This window comes from Aulonocara sp. 'chitande type north' Nkhata Bay, linkage group LG15, assembly GCF_057382095.1.
Source record: "Aulonocara sp. 'chitande type north' Nkhata Bay isolate Kocher_YH1m ecotype deep benthic linkage group LG15, A_spYH_male_GT1.1, whole genome shotgun sequence".
Taxonomy (NCBI): Eukaryota; Metazoa; Chordata; class Actinopteri; order Cichliformes; family Cichlidae; genus Aulonocara; species Aulonocara sp. 'chitande type north' Nkhata Bay.
In genome coordinates, this window is record NC_141358.1 from 22235290 (window position 1) to 22247264 (window position 11975).

At 39.9% G+C, this 11975-nt stretch overlaps 1 protein-coding gene across 3 annotated transcripts in view; it reads right to left on the reverse strand.

Moving 5' to 3' along the window:
* Positions 1-10005, reverse strand: part of LOC147313029 (uridine-cytidine kinase-like 1) — a 29648-nt gene extending 19643 nt beyond the window's left edge. For 2 of the 3 annotated variants that reach the window (XM_086264953.1, XM_086264954.1), the window contains exons 1-4: positions 9863-10005; positions 7318-7526; positions 1218-1324; positions 686-856 (exon numbers count right to left, since the gene is read on the reverse strand). In XM_086264953.1, the coding sequence (XP_086121079.1) occupies positions 686-856; positions 1218-1324; positions 7318-7526; positions 9863-9951 (576 nt within the window). In that variant the 5' untranslated portion in view covers positions 9952-10005. The remainder of the gene's footprint in view (positions 1-685; positions 857-1217; positions 1325-7317; positions 7527-9862) is intronic. The other variant, XM_086264955.1, reaches the window with a different exon arrangement.
* Between the last annotated feature and the right edge of the window lie 1970 nt (positions 10006-11975).

Here is an 11975-nt window from a genome sequence, read left to right on the forward strand (position 1 = left end):
TCTCAGAGATCTAATGTCAAAGACTGTGAGTGAAGAGAGGAAGTGGTGCTGAGAACAAAGCAGTGAATGTGAATACTCTCTGTCTGTCTCACAGGTAGCTGAGATATCAGGTTTAACATTTATACAGTCCTGCATGTCAAAACAGCTGATCCTTCATCAGTAGACCAGCATCCCTAATCTTTGTGTAAACAAACAAACAGCAGCCTGAAGGACCTTTTAGTTCCTGGGAAAAATGTTCCTGAGACAAGCACTCCTGGGGGCTTTGGATAGGAGACGTCTGCAGATGACTAGCCAAGACCAACCAAGCAAAGTTATGGGAAAAACATCTTCTGTTATGCTTTACGAGTGTAATCATCAATTACACTTAATCTGTTTCATGAGGACTTTGTGGATGGGATTTGATCACATGACTGACTGAAATTTGCAAAGTGTTCACAACAAAAAGCAGATTATTCTCAACTGAACCCTCCCCACTTTAAACCAGAGTACAGAGCACAATGTGACGAATTAAAACACAGAGGTAAACCAACCAAAGCTGTAAAACCTCTGGAGGAAAGTTTGTGTTAAAAATGCAAATGACAGTAAAAATGGTGCTCCGATTGGGGGAAGGTTTCAGTTTCAATCACGAAACTGAAATTTTCAATCACGACCCAACACAGTGTTAAAGTTAATCAGAGGGTCTCACCCATTCTTTGCGTCTGGAGTGAGTGGTGAAGTCATAAACTGGCACTTTGATGCTTTTTCCCTTCTTCAGCTTTCTCAGGATGTTGACCAGCAGCTCAAAGTCGAAGGCATCGGGGTGATCGAAGTTGTACTCATTTTTAGCTGCCAGCTCCTGCTCTTCTTTATTCAACACCTGAATGACAAAGAGATATAAAGAAGAAAGGAAATTCACACACTGCAAACCAACTGAGCCCTTTGGTTTCAGGTATTTCAGGTGCCTGAGATGGATTTTACCAGCCAGTTTGCATTATCTGTTTTCTTGGAAAAAAAAATCTGAGAGATGACAGATATCCAGTCACAGAGGGCTAAGCAGTACAATTTATATTTTCAGCAAGACTCTTTTCAAATCAAAAAGCTCATTACTTATTGTGGCTTAAATACAGTATGTGAAATAATAGTGTGTCTTGACTGCAGCACTAAAGCTGCTAATGAGCTAAAATGCTATTAATCACAGTACTTATTTACACTTCAGTGCTTTCAGCTGCTTTTTGTACCTTGTAGAAAGAGTCCATTGAAAGCAGAACCACCCAGGGGACATCCAGCGCCTCAATTATCTTATTGGCTACTGTAGTTTTCCCAGAGGCACTTCCTCCACACAGACCTGAAAACGATGGAGAGAGAGAATCACAACACTATTACTGACGGATAACGACAATCTGCTCGACTAGTGCAGAAACGTTAGTCTGTTATATTAGAAGCAGACAGCAAAGCTTTCACTGGATACTTTTCTTTAAGTCAAAAGTCCAACACAATTCTTTTGATAATAATTTTACTTCTCATAATTTCTTCCACCACTTCTCTGAGGTGCATGAAAAGGAATAAATGAAATACTTGGGATTAACAATGACTGCAGCATGAAAGGCACCCAGGAAAACTCATGCAGAAACATTTTATTCAACATCTTGATATCAGGGACAGCAGGAGTAAAAACGCAGGACATCCCTCTAATAAATTAGCACCTCAGTCTATTATATGAATGTCAGTCACAGTTATGCAGTTTTATCTAAAAGGCAAAAAAGTCATGTCATTCATAATTAGGGAGACTTATCTCAGACACTACTGGGTCAGTTTGACTAATGGAAAGATGTGTTTTAAAATATCCTTCAATCCTTGAAGGCCACTGACAGTAACGCTGTGCAGAATAATTAGGAAGTCAGAATTTCACAGTTAAAATTACTTGCTTGATTTCCCACTTGGAAAGCCTCAGCAACCCCGTGTGCCCCACAATCCAAGTTGGCGGCACTGAACACAAACAGTAATACAACTGTAACACTTTTAATCTGCAGTGCCACTGTTATGTATTTGTGACTCACTAAATAAGCCACATCCTCCTGAGAACCGAGGAAAAACATTTTTCTGTTTAACTTTCTTGGTCCACTACAGACATAATGATTGGCTGGGACTCCGAGCACTGACCGAGCTCTATCCATGAATGCGCTGTGGTGGTGTTTTTAAGAACAAAACGAGTATAAAAACATTTATGTATATTGTTAGTGATACCTGAATGGATCTACCTTGCTAAGAACCAACACAAATCCTGTTTTCTGTGCTTTTTCTGGAAAACGGTAACACACTGGAGTGACATCACTCCTGTGTTCCAACATCCAAGTTTGGAGATAAATGTTACGACGTCAGCTAAAGATAATCCTAATCCAGTACTTTTTTTTAATTGTTATGGGACAACAGACTGCAATGTTCCTGACCTTACTGGTACACTGCTTCTGTTTCCGATTCATTTTCTGTTTTCCTGGCACATAAACAGAGCGTTCTCTTTACAACTTTGGACACACCGTGCAGATTATGACCCAGGTGATCATGTCTGACAATCATCCCAATCATCTATTTATCACTGCTTTCAAGTTAAAAATCGCCAGACCGATAGATTTTTGTTGCATTTAAAAAAAAGCAGAAAATACTATTTTGTTCATTAAACAGCTGAAAACCACAGGAAAATGCACAGATTTCTATTAAGCGACTATATGAAGACTAATCATTCTTATATGTAGTCACCACAGCATTCTGACCCAGAAAAAAACCACGAGACAACAAGTGTTTATGCAATAAGTTTAACTGTACGGTTGGTATTCTCAAGCTCTTTTCAAGCCTAACATATGTTGAATGAACTGATGAGTTTGTTTGACACAGATGTCCACATGCTCCATTATTAAAACTGTTACACTTCTGTTACACATGTTATCTTTTCTCTGACTGCTCTGATTGCTATCAGCAAATGTCCCCTGACCACATTATACAGTTCTATTCAAATTATCTGTGAAACGACACCAAAACATAAATGCAAAATCAAAATGTATTCAATATCAAGAATTAACCTGACTGCAGCTGCCTTAATAACTGCTGTCACTATTTATTTAATAGCTGATTGGTTTTTTCATTAATCACTGACACATTCAGCTGTCAGATGCCGACAGGTGGTGAGATAAAAGCATAAAATCAATTATCAAAATTAGAGCTCTTACTGACCCATTACAGTGGCGTAATAATGGCTTTACGTATTTGGGTATACAAATTGGTTAATCCGAGGATCAAATGTTCAAACCAAATTATATCAAACTGTTGGAGCAAACCAAACTTAACATTCAGAGATGGATGGATTTTCCATTATCTCTCATAGGGAGAATTAATGTTATTAAAATGAACACTTTGCCTAAGTTCATTTACTTATTTCAATGTCTCCCTACAAATGTTCCTAGAAGTTTCTTCAAAGAGCTTAATAAACTTATAACTTCTTTCATATGGCAAAAGAAAAATCCAAGAGTCAAACTCTCCTCCCTACAGGCCCCATAATCAAGGGGAGGACTTAGTTTACCAAACTTTAGGAACTATTATCTTGCCTCCCAGTATCGATCAATTTGGATCTGGCTACATGCAGAGAGGAGTGAGGTTCGATGGGTTCCAATAGAACAACATGAGGTGAACCCCATACTATTAAAAGATGTTCTATTTTTAGGTACAAAAAAATGTCTATCCAAGCTCACAAACAATTTGATAATATTAACCACCTTCTGCGCCTGGCAGGAATCCCACTCACTTCTGAAAATAAATATCTCTTTTCTTAGAAGGACACCCCTATGTGGCAACCCTGATCTCTCTCATCATATTGCTGACCCAATATTGCAGGGATGGAAGGACAGAAATATTTGAACTGTTGCCGACTTATACAATAATGATACATTTATTGACTTTCAACAACTAAAGGAAAAATTCAAACTCCCAGGACAAAGTTTCTTCAAATTCCTACAAATAAGAGATTGGGTCAAAGAGAAATCCAAAGGGTTATTCCCCGAGATACCAAAAGAAACTCTTCTTGAAACGCATCTTTGCACCAAACCATGGAAGTCAATAAAAGGAATAGCATCATCTATATATGCTATTATCAATGAAAAGTTACCTGACCATAACAAAGCGTCTATAAAAAGAAAATGGGAGACAGACCTGGGCCATGTCTATGAAGAGGTAGAATGGCACCATTTATTGGAACAGGCACAGACCATGTTAATTTCTACAAATCACAGGCAAATGCAATTTAATATATTTCATAGGATATATTACACCCCTTATAGGTTACATAAAATTGATAATAATTATTCCCCCAAATGTTTGAGATGTAAGGTAACAGATGGTGATCTCCTGCACATGCTGTGGAATTGCCCAGTGAAGAGGTCTGGAGACAGGCCATTGAAATAATCTCAAGGGTAATGGGGATCCAAATTGAACTGGACCCAAAACTATGGATTCTAGGTGACACAGGTTCTATCAATGTGAATTACCATAACAAATATTTTATTTTACTTGCGAGTACTGCAGTGAAAAAATGTATTCTGCTACATTGGAAATCTGAAAATTCTTCAACATTGAGACACTAGATTAATGAGCTAGCGTCCTACTGCACAGCTGAGAAGATATTGCATGATGTAAAAGGGAAATATGGAACCTTTGAAAAAATTTGGGGGCCCTTCCTGGCAGTACTACTGTCTTTGGACCTAATAGATCATAGAGATGACGCAAATCCCCCTGGGTCTGCCTTGATTTGATCCCCGGTTAGGCCTTCCTGACTCGATTTCCTGAATGCTGCAGTTTTATCGTGGGGGATGTTGATTCCTGTGCATGAGAGTTTCTATAGATAGGTGTAAATATGGGCTGTCTGGATACACGAATGTGATGAGGTTGAGAGCCATACAGGGGTAAAGGGGTGGGGGGATGGTGGGAGGGGTTCACATGATGTGTTTTCTGTTTTGCTCCCTTTTTCTCCTGAGTTCTTTTTTGTTTGTTTGTTTGTTTTTAAAATTATGTAATTATCAATGTTGTTATGTTATTATTATTATTATTATTATTATTATTATTATTATTATGCTTGTATTTTCTGTGTTTGGTTTTCAGATGTCTGAGGTTATCCTTGAAAGGCATAGATACAAGAGTGTGCACCTGGGAGTGCTTCTGTGGTCACAATGGCCTGCCATGTTGTGGTTATTTGTTGATACTTGCTCTGTCCCATAGTTGTGAGTTTTCTGTTTGTTTGTTTTTTGCTTTGTTTGTTTGTTTTTGTTTGTTTTCCAATTTAAAAATGAAAATAAAGCTTAGGGGGGAAAAAAACGTGTCCTTTCTGCTTCACATTTAGCCATCATCTGGATGTGAGGTTAAAAAATACTGAACGTGATGGCAATGAACAAAAATCATGCAACACGCTTTATGCTTAAGAGTGCAGAAAAATCTGTGAACGCAAACATATTTTGAGCTGAGAGACAAAAAAGAAAACATGAAACCAATGGGACAGATGTCTAAAATAAAAGTCAATCCCTGCCTCACCTCCCTCGACCTCCTGGGTTAAAGACCAAAACAGCAATCTTTCAGGAAAACAATCCTGGGAACGGGGCCAGAACACCCTGCTGGCTGGCAGGAGCGGGTGAAAAGCAGGATGAATTTGCTGTTGTGTCTTTGTTGGTGCATGTGTGTGTGTGTGTGTGTGTGCACACAGGAACAGAAATAGCCTACAGAGCTGCTTCAACGACATAAACAACTCTTGGTGACGTGTTGAAATGGGTTTTTGTTTTTTTGCCCTGATAAGACTCATCGGGGTCGAAACTGCTGACTAGGAAACCGGTCAAAGAACACTGTGGGGCTGCTTATTTCCCGATTACAGCTCTGAAGATGTTCTAGAAATACTAGCTAATCCAAAGTATCACAAGCTCCTGCATAGACAAGAAATTCTCAGCACGTCACCCAGCAGCAAAGCCTAGCCACTGGAAAATCCTGTTAAAACAGATAAAACTGCTTTTTCTATAAGCAATAAACCCAGACTGTAGAGACAGCAGCCACCTTTGATACCTATGAGGCTTTACAATGTTTTTCTGCCATTCACTTTTGCTTCCATCCCTAAATCCATCTGTTCCTGCAACCCCAGTACTTTATATTCTCCATTGTTTCTTGGGACCAGATCAGCACAGTCCCCCTTATGTTACACAGACTGCTCCTTTAAATTGGGGGCCACGGTACAGTCGAGTGTGAAATTGTAACCAGTCATTGCGCGCCATTGACGGTAACAGATTGCCAACTAAAGATAATGTCCACCTCTCCCTCCACCTATCACCAGTCATGCCAGTCTGATGCGTTTAACCACGGTACGCTGGCTCTGCGGCTGTTAAACGTGCACAGGCACACACAGGTTTAGTGTCTCTGTCACGCTCATTTTACTGCTGCTGGGACTTGTCCCGATGCAGATATTTTACTGAGCTGATCAGCAAGATGGCAGCCTGCTGTAAATGCACACACAATGCACCCAGAGCCTCATGAAAATGTTAGATTTCAGTCTGAGAAAATGCAAAGCTGCTGCCCAAGATAACTGAAATGTCAGTTCATTTTGGTAAATAATTATTTGTTTTATCAAGTAACAAGACTAAGAACCAGCAGCCATGCAAACATCGCACTAGGGATGTATTTTGGCACAGCAGTGTTTAGACTTAAATGCCAACAAGATCTCACATATGCCTCCTTTCCACCAGCAGCGAGTGCTGAGCCAACTTTCCCTCAGTGGCTGTACAAAAAGAAAAGACGCCACATTATCGCGGGTCTGATAACCAAATACTTACACAGCATTACCTAGCATGAGTTAGGCAAATATTTCTGGGAATAAAACAAAGACTGACCAGAATCTGCTGACTGCATCTGTACAACACAGTTGCAAAAGCTTCTCCCAAATTCCAGTGACATCACTGGTTTTATTGATAGTGCGCCTGTTACAATTTTTTTTGGCAACTAAAACCAGTTTTTTCTTGTGTGTGTGTGTGTGTGTGTGTGTGTGTGTGTGTGTGTGGGGGGGGGGGGGGGGGGGGGGCTCTACATTCAACAACAGCACCATGGTGGTCAAAAATAATAATATGATTCTGTCCCCAGGTATAATGTTCATTTTAATGCACTAGCTACAGGAAGCGGACGAAAGCACCTGAGATTTTTAATCTGGAAAAACTCAGATAGCTATATTATTGATAGACTCTGGCATTCACTTCCTCCTCATCAGAATGCCAGGAGAATGCTTGGCATAATTTTAAACAATTTAAATGAAATAAGATGTTCTCTCACCTATAACGAAGGCTTCTTTGAAGGTTGTCCCAGTGACATTATACCAAGGTGGTCTGCCAGCAGTGTAGATCGTCCTTTTACTAGTCCTCAGCAGAGGAGGCTCTGTCTTGGACTGGCTTGTAGTCCGTTTTCGTGGCGATAGCGAAGGGGTCAAAGGACAGCGGGGGACATGGTTTGAGAGGCCATCCAAGGAATCGTCACCACTTCCACTGGGGTAAAAGAAAGGAAGGTAAGCGAGCAACATTTAACCCTTTTAACAGGTTTTTAATTAACAGGTGACATTAATGGGAAACTAGGATTCACATGTAAATAAGTATATATCACGCAATGTGTCCCTTGAAGGCTACACTGGACCGGTCCCCAGGCTGTGATGGGGCAGGACTTATAAAGAGACATGACAACCATTCATATTCACACCTACATCCAATTTAGAGTCACTAATGAATCTAAATATGATCCGATATGGGTGAGATTTACGCCATGGAAAAAACTGGACAGGGGTGGGTCTGTCACATCATATCACAGCAGCAATGCAGTTATGCAGCTTCAAATAACACCAACAGAAGACACATGTTTGGGCACCGCAGGGCATCGTATTTTGAACACTCCTCTACATTTCAGGTGTGCGGCTTGACTTTCACCAAAAAACAGATTGTTTGCGTATTTTTAGGCAAGCAAAGAAACACTTGTGGGATGTTTCCAAAGTGCTGTGAGATCATTTAAAGTAATTTTTAGACTCATACTAAGGCTAAGTCCTCATGTTTGCCTGCTTTTTGAACAGTTTGTGTTTGCAGTATGCCATCAGAGATGCCTTGTTCGCTCATAGTGGACCCCCGCTGCTGCTCCAATACAGGCATTTTCATTTTTACAACATATCTGCAGGTTTATGACCACCATTGTGTCAAAAGTAGCCTTTTTCTAACCAAAAGAAGCTCAAAGATGTGAAGCTATAAATGGGTATAAAAAGGGAAAACATTTAGCTAAATATATTCAAAATATTAACTCTTGGGAACCTGCAGATACACTGTTGTCCTGCAGAGAGAGAAGAGGGTCTCTGCTCACTCCGGAGACCCTCTATGAACTCTCCTCTTCACAGGGAAGCATCTGCTGTCGGTGTGGTTGAGGGGGAGGAAGGGGGAACTTGCCGGCCCTCCCCAGGAAATCACACCGCTGCCCTGGACACAGCATGACACTGGGTGGGGAGCCACCATTCACATGAGTAAGGCTGTCATCATTTGGCTGGACTTTATGGTTTACAAGTCACTACAGTTTGAACATGCAGTCAGTTTCTCAGATCGTATTTAGAACACTAAGAAAGCAAGTGTGAAAGCTTCACCACAAGGTTTCACTTCACTAACCAGTGGATGACCACCTACTGGCTATGTCCGTTTTTTATTTATAGTCTAATGCTGTAGCTCAATGGCAGAGAAGGTAGGCCATTAAATATTAACTTGTAAGCCTGCAGAAATAGGCAATAGGTTGCTTTTTGCAGAAGCAAAATATTATGCAAATGTAACACTTTTTAGGCTGATTTATGATTTTATGGATTTCCTTTTGGGGTTTTTTCCCGCTTCTGTGCTTCATGCACATCTTTGTCCCTGTAAAGATAGACACCTAACGTAGATAACTCGCTGACCTAATGTAAATACAAACTAAATGCAACTTTGTATTTTATTTACAATCAGTGCAGCCAAGTTAAAAGAACACCTTCACAGTAACCATCAATTTTTTGAGTGGTTGATATGCATCAAAGTATGCAAGGATCCAAGGTTTTTCATTGGTGCAGTGACATTTCAATGATTCAAAAACTCATGCATTTGTGCATAGATTTAACACCCAGCTGCACTACAGCTACACAGCCAGGTCACCAAGCTGCCAGACAGACACCTGATCCCCAGCACATCCTCAGTGCTACGTGTTATGAATAAGGGGGCGTTAGCAACAAAGCAACACTAGCTTCCGTTGTGATACCATATGGTCAGTGAACATCTAGAAACTGGTGGTAATTAACAAAAACAGACCCTGGTTAACAGTAGCCATTCCTAAAAATAAACATTTGAAATACACAATTTGAAAGTGAATATTTTTTTTGAGATGTGATGGTTAATACGGCCGAATTTAATAGGCCGCACTGAAAAGCTGCCGAATACTTTTAAATGATGAATAAACGCTTTGTAAGTTGAAAACGTTCATAAAATCGTCATTTGTCGCATTAGTCTTGCATACAGAATGAGAGGATCTGTACAGATGCTTATGGAAAGAGACGAGGGAAGAAAGTGTTGATGTAACCACAGATAAAACCTCCATAGAATATTTTACGACCGGGCCCAGGTCTCTCTGTCCTCACTTAGGTGTTTTTTCGCTAATTCTCCCATGTTCTTTATTAAGCTTTTGTTCTCTGCACCCACGACAAAACACAATGCGTGGGTTACACCGAGTGTGGCAGCTAGCTGGACTAGCTAGCTGCCAAGAGCAGTTTCCACCGCGGGGCTCGACAACACCCCGCGTGCCACAACAGCCATATTTTATTCCTTCCTTTTTTTACCTGTCTGACCTCGACATGGATCTATCCCCTTCCGTCCCTCCATCTGTCTGCGGCTCATCCGGTTTGCTGTCGCTGCTGGTTGCTGCCATGTCTGCTCAGTCAGCTCAGCGCGGCGCGGCGCGGAAACCAAACACTGGGAGCGTCGTGACGTCAGCGGGCGTAAACTAAGATTGTGTTCAAGGTAATAGAAAAAAAACCGAAACTTTTTTCCAAAATTATTTCGAGGATAGTATAAAAGAAATACTATCTCCTGGTTTAAATTTAACAACAACAAAAAACACTAATAATGTATTTAAAGACTTCTATTTATTTTAGCAACTTCTATTAAGGGTTGCCACAGTGGATCATCTCCATCGCACCCTATTCTTAGCATCCTCCTCTCATGCCAACTCGCACCCGTTAATCTCCTCTGAGGTTTTCTGTCCGGTGTATTCATTATACATCCACTGCACCTGCCCAAACCATCTGACCCTTTCCTTAACTTTGTCTCCAAACTGCTCATCCTGAACTGTCCCTCTTTCTAATCTTGTCCATTGTGGTTGCCCCCAATGAAAATGTTAGTACCTTCAATCTGCTCTCTCTCTTTTCGTCAGGATCCCCATCTCCAAGCCATACATCATAGTAGGTTTCACTGCCATCTTGTAAACGTTCCCTTTCTCTCTTGCTACTATCATTCTGTCACAAATAGCCCCTGACACTTGTTTCCACCTGTCCTACCCTACCTGCACTTTCTTCTTAACCTCTCTTGTGCACTGTCCATTTCTTTACATGGTTGACCCCAGGTGCTTAAATTCATCTACCTCCCCTACTCCTGCTTCTTGAAGCTTTGCTGTTATAGCTGTCTCCATGTCATTTGGAGATGCATTCTATCTTTCTTCTACTCACTTTTCATTCCTCTTCTCTCCAGACCATACCTCTGCCTGCCTGGTCCCTGATCTCACTACAGATCACAATGTTGTCTGCAAACAGTCCACAAAGACTCCTGCCTGACCTCAACTGCCACTTATCGCACACCTCTATACTGTCTTGCTGTCTTCATAGTTTCATAAACTTTTTCCTCTGTAGTTACAACAGCTCCGCACATCATTCCTGTTCTTAATATAATTAATTTTAAAATAACTTTTAAAATAATTTTTTGGTTACCTTGTTCTTTTGTCTTAGTTCTAATGGTCAATTTTGTGATTAATTTAATTCGCTGGTTTGCCACTATGACAAAATAATGAATTGATTTGTGCTATTATTACAGTAAATTAAACATTAACTATTTTGTTTAGCTAACAGATTCTATCGTTAATGCTTACATAGTAAATAATCTTTTACGTGGTAAAAATACAGGTTTAGAACAAGAAATAATTGCTTATACAAAGATTTAAATAAATTGTTAAGTTCAAATAAAGTCTTGTCATTGTTTTGCCAAGGACTGTCATTGTAAACTGGCAGTTTAAGGCACGCTTGGAAGTCTTTGTTTTACGCTTGGAAAAAGATGCACACATGCCACTGACTGATTACAGGTAGTTTAAATTTACTTTAAAAGCATTTTGGGTGAATTTCTGTGTTTAAAACAGTTTGAAATCGTCCACATATTCCACATATTACATTAGAGTAATACTAGTTTGCACCACAAGATGCTGTGGTGAGTCAGAGTAATCTAAAATAGGCCATGAATAACTTAAAATTATTTTCAATTGGATTCAGATATGTGGAAAAGTTCTTGGGAAAACAAGGGTAAGGTTAGATATAAATATTCTAATAATTAGTGAAAGTTAAAATATGAAAAAGAAAATCCCACTTGCACTGCCAAATAGTAGTAAAAATTAGTTTTTGTTCCAGGTGGTGATTACAAAAAGACAGGTTTCTGCAAATCCAGAAAATTTACGTTTGTCCCATTGGAGCCTGAACGCAGCACTGGAGCGCTGTAGTGCTGAATTTGAGACGAATTACAAGAAAAGTCTCACAACTTAAAATAATTAGCGTATCATGCTGTGTAATGAATAAAACGCATTTCAAAAATAGAGGATTTTGCATGCTCATTAATTCAAATTCTTCTTTAGTTAGAGCCGCATTAACCTGCAGGTACAGAGAAGTATTATTTTAGAATTTTAGAAGCAAACAA